The sequence below is a fragment of the Leuresthes tenuis genome, unplaced genomic scaffold (assembly GCF_036924035.1).
Source record: "Leuresthes tenuis unplaced genomic scaffold, fLeuTen1.0.hap1 SCAF_21, whole genome shotgun sequence".
NCBI lineage: Eukaryota > Metazoa > Chordata > Actinopteri > Atheriniformes > Atherinopsidae > Leuresthes > Leuresthes tenuis.
The window spans coordinates 864,072-887,029 of NW_027325375.1; the positions used below are offsets into that span (position 1 = coordinate 864,072).

The following is a 22,958-nucleotide window of genomic DNA, read 5'->3' on the forward strand; positions in this document are numbered from 1 at the left end:
CTGTTTTTATACTAGCTGAGTCCTCTGGAGCCTAAAGCACCAAATAGGAGCTTTCTTTTCTCTATTTTTCTGTCTGAATCTCAGATTTCAGAGAAAAAAATAAGACTTTTTCCATGAATTCTTTATAAATATCTTGGCCGTGAGCAGCTTGTTTTCATTTCAGCCAAATATCTGATGCTTTAATTGTACAGAAGCTGTTATTTCTGGATAAATCTCAGTTTTAAGCCACAGTTTGCATGATTTCACCTGGATGGGCAAATGTGGCTCTAAATCTATTCAGAATCATCATCTGAGCTTCTTCACTGTCTGAACTGGTTTCTGTTTAAAGAAGAAAAATCACATTTCTGTCATTTAATCAGTCAAGAAGGCTTTTTTTTTTTAACTTTCGAGCAACAACTTCCTGTTTTTATACGTAGAAACCAAAGCTATTCCTGAAGACTCCTTAAAGAAATGACAGAAAGCTGGTCTCAGAGGACTTTAAAGCTCGTTGGAACTCTTTTTTGCCTTTTATTCTGGTTATTTTTATGTTTTAATCCCTATTTTCTGTTTTCCTGACAATACATAAAGAAATTAGGCTCATAACCTTTGCAGTTTACAGTAACATCTTCCTAAATACACCCAAAGTTCCCTTTAAGTTGGTTGAATTCAGATCCGAGATGATTGAAAGTGTCCAATTTGTGAGCTGATGCTACACTGGATTAATTATGTAATTATTACAGAATAGTTTTAGTCATTTGAACGTCTGATCGGACACTTTTTCCTTATTTTTTTAGCATTTATACGTAGAGAAACAAGAAAAAGGGCAAATGTGGCTCTAAATCTATTCAGAATCACCATCTGAGCTTCTTCGCTGTCTGAACTGGTTTCTGTTTAAAGAAGAAAATCACATTTCTGTCATTTAATCACTCAAGAAGGCTTTTTTTTTAACTTTCGAGCAACAACTTCCTGTTTTTATACGTAGAAACCAAAGCTATTCCTGAAGACTCCTTAAAGAAATGACAGAAAGCTCGTCTCAGAGGACTTTAAAGCTCGTTGGAACTCTTTTTTTTGCCTTTTATTCTGGTTATTTTTATGTTTTAATCCCTATTTTCTGTTTTCCTGACAATACAAAACTTCCTGTTTTTATACTAGCTAAGTCCTCTGGAGCCTAAAGCACCAAATAGGAGCTTTCTTTTCTCTATTTTTCTGTCTGAATCTCAGATTTCAGAGAAAAAAATAAGACTTTTTCCATAAATATCTTGGCTGTGAGCAGCTTGTTTTCATTTCAGCCAAATATCTGATGCTTTAATTGTACAGAAGCTGTTATTTCTGGATAAATCTGAGTTTTAGGCCACAGTTTGCATGATTTCACCTGGATGGGCAAATGTGGCTCTAAATCTATTCAGAATCATCATCTGAGCTTCTTCACTGTCTGAACTGGTTTCTGTTTAAGAAGAAAATCACATTTCTGTCATTTAATCAGTCAAGAAGGCTTTTTTTTTAACTTTCGAGCAACAACTTCCTGTTTTTATACGTAGAAACCAAAGCTATTCCTGAAGACTCCTTAAAGAAATGACACAAAGCTGGTCTCAGAGGACTTTAAAGCTCGTTGGAACTCTTTTTTTGCCTTTTATTCTGGTTATTTTTACGTTTTAATCCCTATTTTCTGTTTTCCTGACAATACATAAAGAATTTAGGCTCATAACTTTTGCAGTTTACAGTAACATCTTCTCAAATACGCCCAAAGTTCCCTTTAAGTTGGTTGAATTCAGATCCGAGATGATTGAAAGTGTCCAATTTGTGAGCTGATGCTACACTGGATTAATTATGTAATTATTACAGAATAGTTTTAGTCATTTGAACGTCTGATCGGACACTTTTTCCTTATTTTTTTAGCATCTATACGTAGAGAAACAAGAAAAAGGGCAAATGTGGCTCTAAATCTATTCAGAATCATCATCTGAGCTTCAACTGGTTTCTATTTAAAGAAGAAAAATCACATTTCTGTCATTTAATCACTCAAGAAGGCTTTTTTTTTAACTTTCGAGCAACAATTTCCTGTTTTTATACGTAGAAACCAAAGCTATTCCTGAAGACTCCTTAAAGAAATGACAGAAAGCTGGTCTCAGAGGACTTTAAAGCTCGCTGGAACTCTTTTTTGCCTTTTATTCTGGTTATTTTTATGTTTTAATCCCTATTTTCTGTTTTCCTGACAATACAAAACTTCCTGTTTTTATACTAGCTGAGTCCTCTGGAGCCTAAAGCACCAAATAGGAGCTTTCTTTTCTCTATTTTTCCGTCTGAATCTCAGATTTCAGAGCCTGCAACTGAAAAAAATAAGACTTTTTCCATGAATTCTTTATAAATATCTTGGCCATGAGCAGCTTGTTTTCATTTCAGCCAAATATCTGATGCTTTAATTGTACAGAAGCTGTTATTTCTGGATAAATCTGAGTTTTAGGCCACAGTTTGCATGATTTCACCTGGATGCCGGTCTTCATGGAAAGCTCTCTGAGAAGGGAGATCCTCTGAAGGTGGTGCGTCTGTATTACTTCCTCCAAGCTTTCACTGAACACAGAGAGGAAAGTCTGTAAAATCCCGCTGTCCTCAAACACAATCCCACGTGCACACGCACGTGCACGCACCTGTGGACGGTATAGTGGTAGTAATCCTGCGCCTCGGCCCTAATCCTGCTCCACAGCTCGCTGGAGGTCAGCTTCAGCCACACGCCGGCGGCCGACAGGCCGACTCGGCCGCCGTGAGTCCGGCGGCGGCGGCTGCGGCGCCGGGAGAGCAGCTCGTCGGAGCCGGAGTCGGACGCACAGCAGGAGGCGCTCAGGAGGCAGTTTAAGAAGTGACTGACTGCTGCGGAGAAAGCTGCAGGTTCCACATCCTGCCGCAGAGAGGGGAGTTAGGACTGGGAAGCAGGGAGGGAAGCATTTGGCTGAAGTAAATCCACAGAAACTCGGCACCTGCAGATAAATCCTGAAGATGTGTTTCGCACTTCTGACGATGATTTCACCGAGAGAAATTCTCTGTGAGGAAACACGAGTTATTTGGTTTATTCTTTAGCATCTTTCACAAATCTGCATCTAAAATGTTGCTTTTGCATTTTACATGGAGATAAATTAAAAAAACAATTAAAAAAACAGCCTGATTTCATCATTTTGCAGTCAATTAAATAACAGAAAATACGATAAAATCTCTAAAAGTGTGAAAAAAGGTGAAAAATCAGCATTAATCCACAGTTTTCATCATTTCTTTTCCTTTTGTTTACTACAAATATTGCTCTTTATTACTCTCTCTCCTGCTCACATGCTATAATTAGAAGATAACATAAAGTTAACATTTAGATACAGAATTAAACCAGTAATTTACCTACTTTTTGCAGCAATTGATTTATAATAATAATAAATAATAATAAAACACGAGTTATTTGGTTTATTCTTTAGCATCTTTCACAATTCTGCATCTAAAATGTTGCTTTTGCATTTTCCATGGAGATAAATAAAAAAAACAATAAAAAAAAACAGCCTGATTTCATCATTTTGCAGTCAATTAAATAACAGAAAATACGATAAATAACTTTCAGATTTTACCTTTCTCTAAAAGTGTGAAAAAAGGTGAAAAATCAGCATTTATTAATATTTCTTTTCCTTTTGTTTACTACAAATATTGCTCTTTTTTTACTCTCTCTCCTGCTCACATGCTATAATTAGAAGATAACACAAAGTTAACATTTAGATACAGAATTAAACCAGTAATTTACCTACTTTTTGCAGCAATTGATTAATAATACTAATAAGAAGAAGAATATTTAGCTTCTGGCAGCCTTTCCAGCAGCTCTGTGTGACTTATTTGCCTTATTATTATTATTAGTAGTATTATTATCACTATTATTAGTAGTAGTATTATTATCACTATTATTATTAGTAGTAATATTATTATCACTATTATTATCTTTTTAGTAGTATTATTATCACTATTATTATTTTTTTAGTAGTATTATTATCACTATTATTATTTTTTTAGTAGTATTATTATCACTATTATTATTATTATTATTATTATTATTATTACGATTATTATTGTTATTATTATCACTATTATTATTATTATTATTATTATTATTATTATCACTATTATTATTGTTATTATTAGTTTTCAGTTTAAATAACAAGCTTGAATATATAAAATGCTAATTATTTAAGCTCATAATTACTAATCCAGCTTGATGCAATAACCTTTAATTTCTTTTGTGCTTTGTTTATATGTCAGCATGAAAAAATCCCATAACTGCACAGTTATGTGCAAAAGTGGTTCGATCTACTATTTTTGAGTAGCTTCAGCTGATTAAAACAGATTTTACCCTCAGGTGGCTGCAACCTAAAAGGTTTCTCTGTGGATCTGAAGCCTGATTTCTGGTTTTTCCACAGTTATTCTGTCCCCAACAAGCCTTTCACTTAAAATGAACAGAAAAACAGTCTCACATCAGCTGAACTGAGCGGTAAAAGCGTTAATCCTGCCTGTAGGAGGTACCTGAACGTGGCTGAGTCTCCCCCTCTCCTCCATCTTGTCCAGCTCCTTCATCAAAGAGCCCAGATATCGAACATTCACCCCCCGCTGGTGCAGCACCGAAACCAGGGTCGCTCCATCCATGGGCCCCGCTCCCTGGTCCAGGCAGTCCCTCAGCTACCACACACATAAGGCACGTGCACACACATAAGGCACGTGCACACGCGGCTCAGGCTTCAGACGTGCACTTTGTTTGACTCACCACCGCAGGAATCTGACTCCACAGCAGAAACGCCGCCGCCTCCCAGATCAGCCGCCTGTGACTCTGAAGCTCCTCCACACAGTCAGAGGGGAAACGAACACCTGCAGCAGACAGACAGGCTCAACCACACGTCCGTGTGCACGTGTGCGTGCACGTGTGCTCAGTACCTGGGGAGCAAACATCAGGGTTGAAGCGGATGTCAAAGCAGGAGTCACTGACTGATCCAACAGCTTCACAAGCTTTCAGGATCGCATTTCTTCTCTGAAAGTCTGCAAAAAACACAGGAAATAATGAACTGATCACAGCTGATGGACACTTTACTTTGTGTGAGCAATCAGAGGAAAATGGGGGGGCAGCCGCTGTGAATAGGTTGGTGAAACTCCTGCCAACTCAGCTCTGAACCTTCCTGAAAAGGATTTGACTTTAGACTTTAGAGCGGCCCATTAGAAAGCATCTCTCCTGCAGAATACAGGAACTATACTTCAGTGTGTTAATAAGCAGCAGATTGTTAATACACTTTGTGTGGGTGAAAATCCCTCAGAGCGCTCAGAAAAACTCATTTCTACACGTTTAAAAGTGTTTAAACACGTCTCAGCAGATCACATGATGCAGGCTCAGCTGTTTTTAAACATATTTAAACATGTTTAAACATGTTTAAATATGTTTAAACATATTTAAACGTGTTTAAACGTGTAGAAATTCCCATCAGATCACGTGATGCAGGATCAACTGTTTTTAAACATGTTTAAACACATTTAAACATGTTTAAACATGTTTAAACATGTTTAAACGTGTTTAAATTCTCAGCAGATCATGTGATGCAGGATCAGCTGTTTTTAAACACATTTAAACACATTTAAACGTGTTTAAATGTGTTTAAACACGTTTAAACACATTTAAACATGTAGAAACGTGTAGAAATTCCCATCAGATCACATGATGCAGGATCAGATGTTTTTAAACATGTTTAAAAACATCTGATCCTGCATCATGTGATCTGCTGAGAATTTAAACACATTTAAACATGTAGAGATTCTCAGCAGATCATGTGATGCAGGATCTGCTGTTTTTAAACATATTTAAACACGTTTAAATGTGTTTAAACGTGTTTAAACACATTTAAACATGTAGAAACGTGTTTAAATTCCCATCAGATCATGTGATGCAGGCTCATCTGGTAAATTGCTGTAATGCAGCTGCTTTGTGTTTTATTTTTGCTTCCAAACGTAACTCGACCCTAATGAAATGATTTTTGCTGCACATTTTCTTCTGCAGTTCTTCCCTTTGCAGTCTATGAATTCACTGATTGATCTGCTCTTATTCTCTGCTCTTATTCTCTGCTCTTATTCTCTGGTCTTATTCTCTGCTCTTATTCTCTTATTCTCTGGTCTTATTCTCTGGTCTTATTCTCTTATTCTCTGGTCTTATTCTCTGGTCTTATTCTCTTATTCTCTGCTCTTATTCTCTTATTCTCTGCTCTTATTCTCTGCTCTTATTCTCTGCTCTTATTCTCTTATTCTCTGCTCTTATTCTCTGCTCTTATTCTCTGCTCTTATTCTCTGGTCTTATTCTCTGCTCTTATTCTCGCCTGCTGCTCCGTGTCCAGCTCCCAGCTCACAGCCAGGCTCCTCGCTCTGCTCTCTGGGTTCGTCCTGCTGGCCGAGCTCCTGGGACACCGTCTTCTTATAAACCTCGAACCTGCGACACAAACACAGGATTGGATTCTGCTGGCGTGAACGCATGGCGGCAGGAGAGCTCCGGTTCCTACCTGTGCTGGACGAAGGCCTCGGTCAGCTCCGGTCTGAGGCTGGCCAGGCTGTGACGGTGAAGCCGAGGGAAGCCCGAGCTCCGGCACTCCTCTGGCACATCGTCCCTCGTGTTAATCTCTGGAAACTGGAAGTTGGGATCAGGAGGGAAAGTCCGCAGAAGGTCCAAGATGTAGGGGCGGCCATCGTTCCCGAAGAGGCCCACGGTTGAGATGCCTGAGCAGAGCTCCACCGGCGTGTCGTTGTGGTCGAGCACCCGGTGGCGCCGGATCCTCAGCGGCTTGCTGCTTTTCTCCAGAAGCTCCAGAAACCTGCAACATAAAGTCATACCTGTTTTATAAAACCTGAGTGTGAGAACGTATCGTTTGAAGTGAGCCTGGGAGTCACCTTGGGTGAGTAAAGACTGTGGTCCCATTGTCATTAGAGCCATAGACTATCTGCTCGTGATTTTTCTCCAGTATCCCCGGAACAATCGTCTGAGCCACAACACGAATCCCACGGTAGTCCACCACAGCCGTCCCCAGGGTGTAAAGCCCCTCTGTGTCCACAGATGAATAAGCCTGCAGCAGAGCAACAGTCACAGAACCACACGCAACATGGAGCCGCAGCCCGAACCCGAGGAATCGTACCTGCGCGCCGCTCAGGTCGCACACGGGGGCAGCGTGAGCGGCGCCGTTTCCCCCCAGCGGCCTGTAGTGCTCGGACATGTCGAAGCCCTGGCTGAAGAAGAGGTTGTTCCACACGAACATCTGCAGGCGAGGCGACTCTCCTGGGTTTAAGGGCATGACGTTGCCGTCGGTAACAGCCACGGCTCCCTGAGCGGCGGCGGCGACGAAGTCACAGTTGGTCTGGGAGAGAAACACGAGATTAAAGACAGAGAAAGGACGGGGAAACGTCCTGGAGGTGCTGTGGTGTCACCTTGAAAATGCTCCTCTCTCTGTGCAGCCGGTCCTGGACAGAGTTCCTGGGGAGTTCCCTGCAAGACTGCAGCTCCTCGTTCCACTCCCGGCTCTGAGGTCACGACACACAACCTCAACGTAAGCCTCAGAAACATCGGTTTGACTCAAATGCAAACTCTGAAGCAGGGATGTCAAAGTCCAGTCCTGGAGGGCCGCTGTCCTGCAGGTTTTAGATGTTTTCCTGCAGGTTTTAGACGTTTCCCTGCAGGTTTTAGACGTTTCCCTGCAGGTTTTAGATGTTTCCCTGCAGGTTTTAGATGTTTCCCGGCAGGTTTTAGATGTTTCCTGCAGGTTTTAGATGTTTCCCTGCAGGTTTTAGACGTTTCCCTGCAGGTTTTAGACGTTTCCCTGCAGGTTTTAGACGTTTCCCTGCAGGTTTTAGATGTTTCCCGGCAGGTTTTAGATGTTTCCTGCAGGTTTTAGATGTTTCCCTGCAGGTTTTAGATGTTTCCCTGCAGGTTTTAGACGTTTCCCTGCAGGTTTTAGACGTTTCCCTGCTGGTTTTAGATGTTTCCCTGCAGGTTTTAGAAGTTTCCCTGCAGGTTTTAGATGTTTTCCTGCAGGTTTTAGATGTTTCCCTGCTGGTTTTAGATGTTTTCCTGCAGGTTTTAGACGTTTCCCTGCAGGTTTTAGAAGTTTCCCTGCAGGTTTTAGATGTTTCCCTGCAGGTTTTAGATGTTTCCCTGCAGGTTTTAGATGTTTCCCTGCAGGTTTTAGACGTTTCCCTGCAGGTTTTAGACGTTTCCCTGCAGGTTTTAGATGTTTCCCTGCAGGTTTTAGATGTTTCCCGGCAGGTTTTAGATGTTTCCTGCAGGTTTTAGATGTTTCCCTGCAGGTTTTAGACGTTTCCCTGCAGGTTTTAGACGTTTCCCTGCAGGTTTTAGACGTTTCCCTGCAGGTTTTAGATGTTTCCCGGCAGGTTTTAGATGTTTCCTGCAGGTTTTAGATGTTTCCCTGCAGGTTTTAGATGTTTCCCTGCAGGTTTTAGACGTTTCCCTGCAGGTTTTAGACGTTTCCCTGCTGGTTTTAGATGTTTCCCTGCAGGTTTTAGAAGTTTCCCTGCAGGTTTTAGATGTTTTCCTGCAGGTTTTAGATGTTTCCCTGCTGGTTTTAGATGTTTTCCTGCAGGTTTTAGATGTTTCCCTGCAGGTTTTAGATGTTTCCCGGCAGGTTTTAGATGTTTCCCTGCAGGTTTTAGATGTTTCCCGGCAGGTTTTAGATGTTTCCTGCAGGTTTTAGATGTTTCCCTGCAGGTTTTAGACGTTTTCCTGCAGGTTTTAGACGTTTCCCTGCAGGTTTTAGCTGTTTCCCTGCAGGTTTTAGATGTTTCCCTGCAGGTTTTAGACGTTTCCCTGCAGGTTTTAGACGTTTCCCTGCAGGTTTCAGATGTTTTCCTGCAGGTTTTAGATGTTTCCCTGCAGGTTTTAGACGTTTCCCTGCAGGTTTTAGACGTTTCCCTGCAGGTTTTAGACGTTTCCCTGCAGGTTTTAGATGTTTCCCTGCAGGTTTTAGACGTTTCCCTGCAGGTTTTAGACGTTTCCCTGCAGGTTTTAGATGTTTCCCTGCAGGTTTTAGATGTTTCCCGGCAGGTTTTAGATGTTTCCTGCAGGTTTTAGATGTTTCCCTGCAGGTTTTAGACGTTTCCCTGCAGGTTTTAGACGTTTCCCTGCAGGTTTTAGACGTTTCCCTGCAGGTTTTAGACGTTTCCCTGCAGGTTTTAGATGTTTCCCGGCAGGTTTTAGATGTTTCCTGCAGGTTTTAGATGTTTCCCTGCAGGTTTTAGACGTTTCCCTGCAGGTTTTAGACGTTTCCCTGCAGGTTTTAGATGTTTCCCTGCAGGTTTTAGATGTTTCCCGGCAGGTTTTAGATGTTTCCTGCAGGTTTTAGATGTTTCCCTGCAGGTTTTAGACGTTTTCCTGCAGGTTTTAGATGTTTCCCTGCAGGTTTTAGCTGTTTCCCTGCAGGTTTTAGATGTTTCCCTGCAGGTTTTAGATGTTTCCCTGCAGGTTTTAGACGTTTCCCTGCAGGTTTTAGACGTTTCCCTGCAGGTTTTAGACGTTTTCCGGCAGGTTTTAGATGTTTCCTGCAGGTTTTAGATGTTTCCCTGCAGGTTTTAGATGTTTTCCTGCAGGTTTTAGATGTTTCCCTGCAGGTTTTAGCTGTTTCCCTGCAGGTTTTAGATGTTTCCCTGCAGGTTTTAGATGTTTCCCTGCAGGTTTTAGATGTTTCCTGCAGGTTTTAGATGTTTCCCTGCAGGTTTTAGATGTTTCCCTGCAAGTTTTAGATGTTTCCTGCAGGTTTTAGATGTTTTCCTGCAGGTTTTAGATGTTTCCCTGCAGGTTTTAGATGTTTTCCTGCAGGTTTTAGATGTTTCCCTGCAGGTTTTAGATGTTTCCCTGCAGGTTTTAGATGTTTCCCTGCAGGTTTTAGATGTTTTCCTGCAGGTTTTAGATGTTTCCTGCAGGTTTTAGATGTTTCCCTGCAGGTTTTAGATGTTTCCCTGCAGGTTTTAGATGTTTCCCTGCAGGTTTTAGACGTTTCCCTGCAGGTTTTAGACGTTTGCTGCAGGTTTCAGATGTTTGCTGCAGGTTTTACATGTTTCCCTGCAGGTTTTAGATGTTTCCCTGCAGGTTTTAGATGTTTTCTGCAGGTTTTAGATGTTTCCTGCAGGTTTTAGATGTTTTCCTGCAGGTTTTAGATGTTTCCCTGCAGGTTTTAGACGTTTCCCTGCAGGTTTTAGACGTTTCCCTGCAGGTTTTAGATGTTTCCCTGCAGGTTTTAGACGTTTGCTGCAGGTTTCAGATGTTTGCTGCAGGTTTTACATGTTTCCCTGCAGGTTTTAGATGTTTCCCTGCAGGTTTTAGACGTTTCCCTGCAGGTTTTAGACGTTTCCCTGCAGGTTTTAGATGTTTCCCTGCAGGTTTTAGATGTTTGCTGCAGGTTTCAGATGTTTCCTGCAGGTTTTAGATGTTTTCCTGCAGGTTTTAGATGTTTCCTGCAGGTTTTAGATGTTTCCCTGCAGGTTTTAGACGTTTCCCTGCAGGTTTTAGACGTTTCCCTGCAGGTTTTAGATGTTTCCCTGCAGGTTTTAGATGTTTTCTGCAGGTTTTAGATGTTTCCTGCAGGTTTTAGATGTTTTCCTGCAGGTTTTAGATGTTTCCCTGCAGGTTTTAGATGTTTCCCTGCAGGTTTTAGATGTTTCCCTGCAGGTTTTAGACGTTTCCCTGCAGGTTTTAGATGTTTCCCTGCAGGTTTTAGACGTTTGCTGCAGGTTTCAGATGTTTGCTGCAGGTTTTACATGTTTCCCTGCAGGTTTTAGATGTTTCCCTGCAGGTTTTAGATGTTTGCTGCAGGTTTCAGATGTTTCCTGCAGGTTTTAGATGTTTTCCTGCAGGTTTTAGATGTTTCCTGCAGGTTTTAGATGTTTCCCTGCAGGTTTTAGCCGTTTCCCTGCAGGTTTTAGCCGTTTCCCTGCAGGTTTTAGACGTTTCCCTGCAGGTTTTAGACGTTTCCCTGCAGGTTTTAGACGTTTCCCTGCAGGTTTTAGACGTTTCCCTGCAGGTTTTAGACGTTTCCCTGCAGGTTTTAGACGTTTCCTGCAGGTTTTAGACGTTTCCCTGCAGGTTTTAGACGTTTCCTGCAGGTTTTAGATGTTTTCCTGCAGGTTTTAGACGTTTCCCTGCAAGTTTTAGACGTTTCCCTGCAGGTTTTAGACGTTTCCCTGCAGGTTTTAGACGTTTCCCTGCAGGTTTTAGACGTTTCCTGCAGGTTTTAGACGTTTCCTGCAGGTTTTAGATGTTTCCCTGCAGGTTTTAGATGTTTCCTGCAGGTTTTAGATGTTTCCCTGCAGGTTTTAGATGTTTCCTGCAGGTTTTAGATGTTTCCTGCAGGTTTTAGATGTTTCCCTGCAGGTTTTAGATGTTTTCCTGCAGGTTTTAGATGTTTCCCTGCAGGTTTTAGATGTTTCCTGCAGGTTTTAGATGTTTCCTGCAGGTTTTAGATGTTTCCCTGCAGGTTTTAGATGTTTCCCTGCAGGTTTTAGATGTTTCCCTGCAGGTTTTAGATGTTTCCTGCAGGTTTTAGATGTTTTCCTGCAGGTTTTAGATGTTTCCCTGCAGGTTTTAGATGTTTCCTGCAGGTTTTAGATGTTTCCCTGCAGGTTTTAGATGTTTCCTGCAGGTTTTAGATGTTTTCCTGCAGGTTTTAGCCGTTTCCCTGCAGGTTTTAGACGTTTCCCTGCAGGTTTTAGACGTTTCCCTGCAGGTTTTAGACGTTTCCCTGCAGGTTTTAGACGTTTCCCTGCAGGTTTTAGACGTTTCCTGCAGGTTTTAGATGTTTTCCTGCAGGTTTTAGATGTTTCCCTGCAGGTTTTAGATGTTTCCCTGCAGGTTTTAGATGTTTCCTGCAGGTTTTAGACGTTTCCCTGCAGGTTTTAGACGTTTGCTGCAGGTTTCAGATGTTTGCTGCAGGTTTTACATGTTTCCCTGCAGGTTTTAGATGTTTCCCTGCAGGTTTTAGATGTTTTCTGCAGGTTTTAGATGTTTCCTGCAGGTTTTAGATGTTTTCCTGCAGGTTTTAGATGTTTCCCTGCAGGTTTTAGACGTTTCCCTGCAGGTTTTAGACGTTTCCCTGCAGGTTTTAGACGTTTCCCTGCAGGTTTTAGACGTTTCCCTGCAGGTTTTAGCCGTTTCCCTGCAGGTTTTAGCCGTTTCCCTGCAGGTTTTAGCCGTTTCCCTGCAGGTTTTAGACGTTTCCCTGCAGGTTTTAGACGTTTCCCTGCAGGTTTTAGACGTTTCCCTGCAGGTTTTAGACGTTTCCCTGCAGGTTTTAGACGTTTCCCTGCAGGTTTTAGACGTTTCCCTGCAGGTTTTAGACGTTTCCCTGCAGGTTTTAGACGTTTCCCTGCAGGTTTTAGACGTTTCCCTGCAGGTTTTAGACGTTTCCCTGCAGGTTTTAGACGTTTCCCTGCAGGTTTTAGATGTTTCCCTGCAGGTTTTAGACGTTTCCTGCAGGTTTTAGACGTTTCCCTGCAGGTTTTAGACGTTTCCCTGCAGGTTTTAGACGTTTCCTGCAGGTTTTAGATGTTTTCCTGCAGGTTTTAGACGTTTCCCTGCAAGTTTTAGACGTTTCCCTGCAGGTTTTAGACGTTTCCCTGCAGGTTTTAGACGTTTCCCTGCAGGTTTTAGACGTTTCCTGCAGGTTTTAGACGTTTCCTGCAGGTTTTAGATGTTTCCCTGCAGGTTTTAGATGTTTCCCTGCAGGTTTTAGACGTTTCCTGCAGGTTTTAGATGTTTTCCTGCAGGTTTTAGATGTTTCCCTGCAGGTTTTAGATGTTTCCTGCAGGTTTTAGATGTTTTCCTGCAGGTTTTAGATGTTTCCCTGCAGGTTTTAGACGTTTCCCTGCAGGTTTTAGACGTTTCCCTGCAGGTTTTAGACGTTTCCTGCAGGTTTTAGACGTTTCCCTGCAGGTTTTAGACGTTTCCTGCAGGTTTTAGATGTTTTCCTGCAGGTTTTAGATGTTTCCCTGCAGGTTTTAGACGTTTCCCTGCAGGTTTTAGACGTTTCCCTGCAGGTTTTAGACGTTTCCCTGCAGGTTTTAGACGTTTCCCTGCAGGTTTTAGATGTTTCCCTGCAGGTTTTAGATGTTTTCCTGCAGGTTTTAGATGTTTCCCTGCAGGTTTTAGATGTTTCCCTGCAGGTTTTAGATGTTTTCCTGCAGGTTTTAGACGTTTTCCTGCGGGTTTTAGATGTTTCCCTGCAGGTTTTAGACGTTTCCCTGTGGGTTTTAGACGTTTCCTGCAGGTTTTAGACGTTTCCCTGCAGGTTTTAGATGTTTCCTGCAGGTTTTAGATGTTTCCCTGCAGGTTTTAGATGTTTCCTGCAGGTTTTAGATGTTTCCCTGCAGGTTTTAGATGTTTCCCTGCAGGTTTTAGACGTTTCCCTGCAGGTTTTAGACGTTTCCCTGCAGGTTTTAGACGTTTCCCTGCAGGTTTTAGACGTTTCCCTGCAGGTTTTAGATGTTTTCCTGCAGGTTTTAGACGTTTTCCTGCGGGTTTTAAATGTTTCCCTGCAGGTTTTAGACGTTTTCCTAAACCTGCTAAAACCTGCAGGGCAGCGGTCCTCCAGCACCGGACTTTGCTCTAAGGTGTGCTTTCCTGTGCCTGCAGTACCTGCCCAGCTGTGTGCTCATCCTGGCCCATTCGGCTGGTGTGGGTCTCCTCCGCTCGGACGCAGTCCAGCGTGTGGTCTCCATGGGGGGCGATCCAGGAGATCACCTGGAAAGGCGCCGCGATGCGCTCGTATGGGTGTTGCTGGACTCTGGTTCACAGCAAGTGATACAAGACGTTCTTGGGTTGCTTCTGACTGTGAAGCTGACTGTTAAGCTGCCGTCTCTTAGAGTGCTCACCTCCTCTTCTGCAGGGCGCTGAAGTTCTTCTTGAACGCCGGGCTGACCTGACTCAGCAGCTCCACCAGGGAGTGGCAAAGGATTCTGGGAACTGCAGGTTTGGGACTGAAGTCGAAGGCAGTTGACCTGGGATAGTTTGAGAAGAATCAGAGTAAAAGTGAGCGTTATTAGCTCAGAGAAAGCTTTCAGCGCCATTCTGAGGTGGGAAACAGGTAAATGTTCACAGATTACAGCCTTACTGTCACTTTGAGAGGATGAAACCTTTATTTAGACGGACAAAACAGGCCTGTCAGCATGTTATCTCACCTTGAGCTAAATGCTAATGCTAAGGTGCTATTGTTGTGTTTCTATCTCACCTTGAGCTAAATGCTAATGCTAAGGTGCTAATGTTGTGTTTCTATCTCACCTTGAGCTAAATGCTAATGCTAAGGTGCTAATGTTGTGTTTCTATCTCACCTTGAGCTAAATGCTAATGCTAAGGTGCTAATGTTATGTTTCTATCTCACCTTGAGCTAAATGCTAATGCTAAGGTGCTAATGTTGTGTTTCTATCTCACCTTGAGCTAAATGCTAATGCTAAGGTGCTAATGTTGTGTTTCTGTCTCACCTTGAGCTAAATGCTAATGCTAAGGTGCTAATGTTGTGTTTCTATCTCACCTTGAGCTAAATGCTAATGCTAAGGTGCTAATGTTGTGTTTCTATCTCACCTTGAGCTAAATGCTAATGCTAAGGTGCTAATGTTGTGTTTCTATCTCACCTTGAGCTAAATGCTAAGGTGCTAATGTTGTGTTTCTATCTCACCTTGAGCTAAATGCTAATGCTAAGGTGCTAATGTTGTGTTTCTATCTCACCTTGAGCTAAATGCTAATGCTAAGGTGCTAACGTTGTGTTTCTATCTCACCTTGAGCTAAATGCTAATGCTAAGGTGCTAATGTTGTGTTTCTATCTCACCTTGAGCTAAATGCTAATGCTAAGGTGCTAATGTTGTGTTTCTATCTCACCTTGAGCTAAATATTAATGCTAAGGTGCTAATGTTGTGTTTCTATCTCACCTTGAGCTAAATGCTAATGCTAAGGTGCTAATGTTGTGTTTCTATCTCACCTTGAGCTAAATGCTAAGGTGCTAATGTTGTGTTTCTATCTCACCTTGAGCTAAATGCTAATGCTAAGGTGCTAATGTTGTGTTTCTATCTCACCTTGAGCTAAATGCTAATGCTAAGGTGCTAACGTGGTGTTTCTATCTCACCTTGAGCTAAATGCTAATGCTAAGGTGCTAATGTTGTGTTTCTATCTCACCTTGAGCTAAATGCTAATGCTAAGGTGCTAACGTCGTGTTTCTATCTCACCTTGAGCTAAATGCTAAGGTTCTAATGTTGTGTTTCTATCTCACCTTGAGCTAAATGCTAAGGTGCTAATGTTGTGTTTCTGTCTCACCTTGAGCTAAATGCTAATGCTAAGGTGCTAACGTCGTGTTTCTGTGGAGGTTTGGTCTGAAATGTCGCCTGCAGCATCATGCATGTCAGAGTTTAAGGGATCAGGGCCATGAACACAGTGGCTGCTGTGAGCCAGGACACCGTGCACACCGTGCACGCCGTGCACACCGTGCACAGCGTGCACGTGGCTCACAGCTTCACACTTACTGGTTGAGGTAGAAGCCCCGTGTTGAGGATGTGATGTTGAGCTCCTTGTCTTCCATCGTCAGGACCTGGAGGTACATTAAGTCTCCGTGCATCTTCCTGTTCCCTGGAGGAGGGTTCCAGCTGCTGACGGTCAGGACCCGCAGGCACTGGAAAGACTGATCCCACCTCTGTGTCACTCAACAGCACGTGCACGTTTCTGCTGATGTGCACGGGAACAGGCCGGTCCCTCACCTTCCAGTCGGTGCTGACCGGCAGCAGCGGAGTCAGAGGGCGCTCCTTACACCCGGGGAGGATGTATTCTGGGGGGCTGCAGTCGAGCTTCTCAGCGGCTCGCCTCTTCCCGACACTTTCACCGTCTGAGGGGAGTTCAAAGGTCAAAGGCGTGAGGCTTTCCAGGAGCAGAGCTCGCACAAGAGAGGCCGACGTTACCTTTGTCTCCTCTGGTGTAGGAGGACAGGCAGGACGGCGAGCTGCCGTTCACGCCGTTGTAGGCGTCCGTCGGATCGAGGCTCCTCAAGAGGTCACGCACGTGTCTGAGGTGAAGCCGCACGTCACGGACGGAGTAGGAGTCTGAAACGGTTGCCACGGTTACGGGGATTAAGAGGAATCTGGTTTTTAATCACTCACTTATACGACACAACTGTAGAGTTTGGACAGCAGATCTTAAAGGTAAAGTTCAGGGTTTTCTTCAGTCTGATGCTTAGAGGTCAAAGTTCAAACTAAAATGAACATTTCTGCAGTTCCCTGACCTGATTACCACAGAGACAGAGGACAGAAGCAGTTACCCTCCACCACCTTGAGCTGCGCTCCCGGCGGGACGCAGCGCAGCTCAGCCAGCTTCTCCAGAGTGGCGCCCCCCAGCTGCAGGGAGAAGCAGGTGCGGTGGCAGGTGAGCTCATGGTCCATGAGAACCTGATGCAGCTCGGCAACCAGCATCTGTTCTGACACCTGGCGGCAGACAGAAAGCGAGACTGGAGTGACACGAAGAAAGAGGGAAGGATCTTCAGGAAGTACTGACTGATGTGGAACCTGGAGCTCAAAGCTTTCTGCTCCAGGAGACTGGATTCTGACGGTGAGGCCCGTCTCCTGGAGCTCAGCCAGGTCCTGGAGGCTCGGCTGCTTTCTTCTCCCGTCGTCACGCGGCTCTGAAAGCTCTTCCTCCGGGTTCTGTGGAGCTGCTCATGACAGAGGAGACGAGGATAAACACTGGGTCATAAAGAAACCGTCACAGATGCATCCTGCTAACAGCTAAATGAGCATAAAGCTCGTGATGAAGAACATTTAGATAATGAAAGAGCAAAGGTTTGCTGTTTCAGCCCCAGAAACTGTCCTGGGGGGTCCTCTTATAGCCCCCCGGGGGCAAACCAAGTGCTGGGAACACGTTTTAAACCCCACAGCAGCCCTAGCATGCTTCCAGGGTGTGTCTTTGCAGAAATGTAGACCTGTTTCTGCCTAATTAAGCCCTTCTCTCTGGGTTTTCCTTTCCTTCTTGGCAGTTTAGCATAAACCAGGGATGTCAAACTCTAGTCCTCGAGGGCCGCTGTCCTGCAGGTTTTAGATGTTTCCCTGCTTCAAAGCACCTGATTCAGATGAAATGGATCTCTTCAAAAGATTGTTAAGTTCTGCACAAACCAGCTAATGAGGCATTGATCTGAACCAGGTGTGTTGGAGCATCTAAAACCTGCAGGAAACATCTAAAACCTGCAGGAAACATCTAAAACCTGCAGGAAAACATCTAAAACCTGCAGGAAACAAAAACCTGCAGGAAACATCTAAAACCTGCAGGAAACATCTAAAACCTGCAGGGAAACATCTAAAACCTGCAGGGAAACATCTAAAACCTGCAGGGAAACGTCTAAAACCTGCAGGGAAACATCTAAAACCTGCAGGAAACATCTAAAACCTGCAGGAAAACATCTAAAACCTGCAGGAAACATCTAAAACCTGCAGGGAAACATCTAAAACCTGCAGGGAAACATCTAAAACCTGCAGGAAAACATCTAAAACCTGCAGGAAACATCTAAAACCTGCAGGGAAACATCTAAAACCTGCAGGGAAACATCTAAAACCAGCAGGGAAACATCTAAAACCTGCAGGGAAACATCTAAAACCTGCAGGGAAACGTCTAAAACCTGCAGGGAAACATCTAAAACCTGCAGGGAAACATCTAAAACCTGCAGGAAAACATCTAAAACCTGCAGGAAACATCTAAAACCTGCAGGAAAACATCTAAAACCTGCAGGAAAACATCTAAAACCTGCAGGAAACATCTAAAACCTGCAGGGAAACATCTAAAATCTGCAGGAAAACATCTAAAACCTGCAGGGAAACATCTAAAACCTGCAGGGAAACGTCTAAAACCTGCAGGGAAACGTCTAAAACCTGCAGAAAACATCTAAAACCTGCAGGGAAACATCTAAAACCTGCAGGGAAACGTCTAAAACCTGCAGGGAAACGTCTAAAACCTGCAGGAAACATCTAAAACCTGCAGGGAAACATCTAAAACCTGCAGGGAAACGTCTAAAACCTGCAGGAAACATCTAAAACCTGCAGGGAAACATCTAAAACCTGCAGGGAAACATCTAAAACCTGCAGGGAAACATCTAAAACCTGCAGGGAAACGTCTAAAACCTGCAGGGAAACATCTAAAACCTGCAGGAAAACATCTAAAACCTGCAGGAAACATCTAAAACCTGCAGGAAAACATCTAAAACCTGCAGGAAACATCTAAAACCTGCAGGGAAACATCTAAAATCTGCAGGAAAACATCTAAAACCTGCAGGGAAACGTCTAAAACCTGCAGGGAAACGTCTAAAACCTGCAGAAAACATCTAAAACCTGCAGGGAAACATCTAAAACCTGCAGGGAAACGTCTAAAACCTGCAGGGAAACGTCTAAAACCTGCAGGAAACATCTAAAACCTGCAGGGAAACATCTAAAACCTGCAGGGAAACATCTAAAACCTGCAGGAAAACATCTAAAACCTGCAGGAAAACATCTAAAACCTGCAGGAAACATCTAAAACCTGCAGGGAAACATCTAAAATCTGCAGGAAAACATCTAAAACCTGCAGGGAAACGTCTAAAACCTGCAGGGAAACGTCTAAAACCTGCAGAAAACATCTAAAACCTGCAGGGAAACATCTAAAACCTGCAGGGAAACGTCTAAAACCTGCAGGGAAACGTCTAAAACCTGCAGGAAACATCTAAAACCTGCAGGGAAACATCTAAAACCTGCAGGGAAACGTCTAAAACCTGCAGGAAACATCTAAAACCTGCAGGGAAACGTCTAAAACCTGCAGGAAACATCTAAAACCTGCAGGAAAACATCTAAAACCTGCAGGGAAACGTCTAAAACCTGCAGGGAAACATCTAAAACCTGCAGGGAAACGTCTAAAACCTGCAGGAAACATCTAAAACCTGCAGGGAAACATCTAAAACCTGCAGGGAAACATCTAAAACCTGCAGGGAAACATCTAAAACCTGCAGGGAAACGTCTAAAACCTGCAGGGAAACATCTAAAACCTGCAGGAAAACATCTAAAACCTGCAGGAAACATCTAAAACCTGCAGGAAAACATCTAAAACCTGCAGGAAAACATCTAAAACCTGCAGGAAACATCTAAAACCTGCAGGGAAACATCTAAAATCTGCAGGAAAACATCTAAAACCTGCAGGGAAACATCTAAAACCTGCAGGGAAACGTCTAAAACCTGCAGGGAAACGTCTAAAACCTGCAGGGAAACGTCTAAAACCTGCAGAAAACATCTAAAACCTGCAGGGAAACATCTAAAACCTGCAGGGAAACGTCTAAAACCTGCAGGGAAACATCTAAAACCTGCAGGAAACATCTAAAACCTGCAGGAAAACATCTAAAACCTGCAGGAAAACATCTAAAACCTGCAGGAAACATCTAAAACCTGCAGGGAAACATCTAAAATCTGCAGGAAAACATCTAAAACCTGCAGGGAAACATCTAAAACCTGCAGGGAAACGTCTAAAACCTGCAGGGAAACGTCTAAAACCTGCAGAAAACATCTAAAACCTGCAGGGAAACATCTAAAACCTGCAGGGAAACGTCTAAAACCTGCAGGGAAACGTCTAAAACCTGCAGGAAACATCTAAAACCTGCAGGGAAACATCTAAAACCTGCAGGGAAACGTCTAAAACCTGCAGGAAACATCTAAAACCTGCAGGGAAACATCTAAAACCTGCAGGGAAACATCTAAAACCTGCAGGAAAACATCTAAAACCTGCAGGGAATCATCTAAAACCTGCAGGGAAACATCTAAAACCTGCAGGGAAACATCTAAAACCTGCAGGGAAACGTCTAAAACCTGCAGGGAAACATCTAAAACCTGCAGGAAAACATCTAAAACCTGCAGGAAACATCTAAAACCTGCAGGAAAACATCTAAAACCTGCAGGAAAACATCTAAAACCTGCAGGAAACATCTAAAACCTGCAGGGAAACATCTAAAATCTGCAGGAAAACATCTAAAACCTGCAGGGAAACATCTAAAACCTGCAGGGAAACGTCTAAAACCTGCAGGGAAACGTCTAAAACCTGCAGAAAACATCTAAAACCTGCAGGGAAACATCTAAAACCTGCAGGGAAACGTCTAAAACCTGCAGGGAAACGTCTAAAACCTGCAGGAAACATCTAAAACCTGCAGGGAAACATCTAAAACCTGCAGGGAAACGTCTAAAACCTGCAGGGAAACATCTAAAACCTGCAGGAAAACATCTAAAACCTGCAGGGAAACGTCTAAAACCTGCAGGGAAACGTCTAAAACCTGCAGGGAAACATCTAAAACCTGCAGGAAACATCTAAAACCTGCAGGAAAACATCTAAAACCTGCAGGGAAACATCTAAAATCTGCAGGAAAACATCTAAAACCTGCAGGGAAACATCTAAAACCTGCAGGGAAACGTCTAAAACCTGCAGGGAAACGTCTAAAACCTGCAGAAAACATCTAAAACCTGCAGGGAAACATCTAAAACCTGCAGGGAAACGTCTAAAACCTGCAGGGAAACGTCTAAAACCTGCAGGAAACATCTAAAACCTGCAGGGAAACATCTAAAACCTGCAGGGAAACGTCTAAAACCTGCAGGGAAACATCTAAAACCTGCAGGAAAACATCTAAAACCTGCAGGGAAACGTCTAAAACCTGCAGGGAAACGTCTAAAACCTGCAGGGAAACATCTAAAACCTGCAGGAAACATCTAAAACCTGCAGGAAAACATCTAAAACCTGCAGGAAAACATCTAAAACCTGCAGGAAACATCTAAAACCTGCAGGGAAACATCTAAAATCTGCAGGAAAACATCTAAAACCTGCAGGGAAACATCTAAAACCTGCAGGGAAACGTCTAAAACCTGCAGGGAAACGTCTAAAACCTGCAGAAAACATCTAAAACCTGCAGGGAAACATCTAAAACCTGCAGGGAAACGTCTAAAACCTGCAGGGAAACGTCTAAAACCTGCAGGAAACATCTAAAACCTGCAGGGAAACATCTAAAACCTGCAGGGAAACGTCTAAAACCTGCAGGAAACATCTAAAACCTGCAGGGAAACATCTAAAACCTGCAGGGAAACATCTAAAACCTGCAGGAAAACATCTAAAACCTGCAGGGAAACATCTAAAACCTGCAGGGAAACATCTAAAACCTGCAGGGAAACGTCTAAAACCTGCAGGAAAACATCTAAAACCTGCAGGAAACATCTAAAACCTGCAGGGAAACATCTAAAACCTGCAGGGAAACATCTAAAATCTGCAGGAAAACATCTAAAACCTGCAGGGAAACATCTAAAACCTGCAGGGAAACATCTAAAACCTGCAGGAAACATCTAAAACCTGCAGGAAACATCTAAAACCTGCAGGGAAACGTCTAAAACCTGCAGGGAAACGTCTAAAACCTGCAGAAAACATCTAAAACCTGCAGGGAAACATCTAAAACCTGCAGGGAAACATCTAAAACCTGCAGGAAACATCTAAAACCAGCAGGGAAACATCTAAAACCTGCAGGGAAACGTCTAAAACCTGCAGAAAACATCTAAAACCAGCAGGGAAACATCTAAAACCTGCAGGGAAACATCTAAAACCTGCAGGGAAACGTCTAAAACCTGATGAAACCTGATGAAACCTGATGAAACCTGATGAAACACACCTGAGACCCGCGGAGCTGCCAGAAACAGCCTGTCAACTAACAGCATGTTCCCCTGGTTCTTCTCAGCTCCTCCACCCTCCTCCGTCTCAGCTGCCTCCATCTCTGGAAAACATGCCTGGCGTGAGATCTTCTGACCCAGAATCGGGTCAGAACTGGAAATGGATGCGTGCTTTTCTCACCTGTGTGGATATCGCTGGGTTCTGCTCCAGCCACGGTCGGATCTGGCAGGTTCTGGTCCCGGCAGCATTCAGCGGGCTCACAGTTCTTGGCAGGTCCTGTGGGAATGTTCTGGTCCGGGTTCTTTGGCTTGAGGTCAGTCGGCAGCTCTGAGGCGTTTCCAGAGTTTTCCTGAGCAGTGGCAACACTCCTAAAGACAGCTGGGATCGACTCGTCTGTTCGCTCCACCTCAACTAAACCCTTCATGACCCCCCCGACCCCAGAGTCCATCCTGTTCTTTTCTTTCTTCTGTTTCCTGTTGACTTCCAGGTCTGCCGCTTTCACTTTCTGGTCCCAGTTCTTAAACTGAGTCTGACCTTCAGCCTGAGTCTGACCTTCTGCCTGAGTCTGACCTTCTGTCTGACCTTCTGTCTGAGTCTGACCTTCTGTCTGACCTTCTGTCTGACCTTCTGTCTGAGTCTGACCTTCTGTCTGACCTTCTCTCTGAGTCTGACCTTCTGCCTGAGTCTGACCTTCTGTCTGAGTCTGACCTTCTGTCTGACCTTCTCTCTGAGTCTGACCTTCTGTCTGACCTTCTGTCTGACCTTCTGCCTGAGTCTGACCTTCTGTCTGACCTTCTGCCTGAGTCTGACCTTCTGTCTGACCTTCTGTCTGAGTCTGACCTTCTGTCTGACCTTCTCTCTGAGTCTGACCTTCTGTCTGACCTTCTGTCTGAGTCTGACCTTCAGCCTGAGTCTGACCTTCTGCCTGAGTCTGACCTTCTGTCTGACCTTCTGTCTGACCTTCTGTCTGACCTTCTGTCTGACCTTCTGTCTGACCTTCTGTCTGAGTCTGACCTTCTGTCTGACCTTCTGTCTGACCTTCTGTCTGACCTTCTGTCTGACCTTCTGTCTGAGTCTGACCTTCTGTCTGACCTTCTGTCTGACCTTCTGTCTGACCTTCTGTCTGACCTTCTGTCTGACCTTCTGTCTGAGTCTGACCTTCTGTCTGACCTTCTGTCTGACCTTCTGTCTGACCTTCTGTCTGACCTTCTGTCTGAGTCTGACCTTCTGTCTGACCTTCTGTCTGACCTTCTGCCTGAGTCTGACC

General features: G+C 43.7%; 1 protein-coding gene across 3 annotated transcripts in view; it reads right to left on the bottom strand.

Moving 5' to 3' along the window:
- Nucleotides 1-22,351, bottom strand: part of LOC140279424 (clustered mitochondria protein homolog) — a 34,360-nt gene extending 12,009 nt beyond the window's left edge. The window contains exons 1-20 of one of the 3 annotated variants that reach the window (XM_072374545.1): nt 21,872-22,351; nt 21,693-21,794; nt 16,555-16,700; nt 16,311-16,473; nt 15,955-16,095; nt 15,757-15,881; nt 15,526-15,680; nt 13,888-14,013; nt 13,652-13,799; nt 7,441-7,533; nt 7,152-7,370; nt 6,910-7,082; nt 6,525-6,833; nt 6,345-6,454; nt 4,924-5,025; nt 4,757-4,857; nt 4,519-4,671; nt 2,952-3,014; nt 2,625-2,872; nt 2,463-2,547 (exon numbers count right to left, since the gene is read on the bottom strand). In XM_072374545.1, the coding sequence (XP_072230646.1) occupies nt 2,463-2,547; nt 2,625-2,872; nt 2,952-3,014; nt 4,519-4,671; nt 4,757-4,857; nt 4,924-5,025; nt 6,345-6,454; nt 6,525-6,833; nt 6,910-7,082; nt 7,152-7,370; nt 7,441-7,533; nt 13,652-13,799; nt 13,888-14,013; nt 15,526-15,680; nt 15,757-15,881; nt 15,955-16,095; nt 16,311-16,473; nt 16,555-16,700; nt 21,693-21,794; nt 21,872-22,139 (3,030 nt within the window). In that variant the 5' untranslated portion in view covers nt 22,140-22,351. Of the gene's footprint in view, nt 1-2,462; nt 2,548-2,624; nt 2,873-2,951; nt 3,015-4,518; nt 4,672-4,756; nt 4,858-4,923; nt 5,026-6,344; nt 6,455-6,524; nt 6,834-6,909; nt 7,083-7,151; nt 7,371-7,440; nt 7,534-13,651; nt 13,800-13,887; nt 14,014-15,525; nt 15,681-15,756; nt 15,882-15,954; nt 16,096-16,310; nt 16,701-21,692; nt 21,795-21,871 lie in introns of all 3 variants that reach the window. The other 2 variants (XM_072374544.1, XM_072374543.1) reach the window with 2 other exon arrangements.
- Nucleotides 22,352-22,958: the final 607 nt, after the last annotated feature.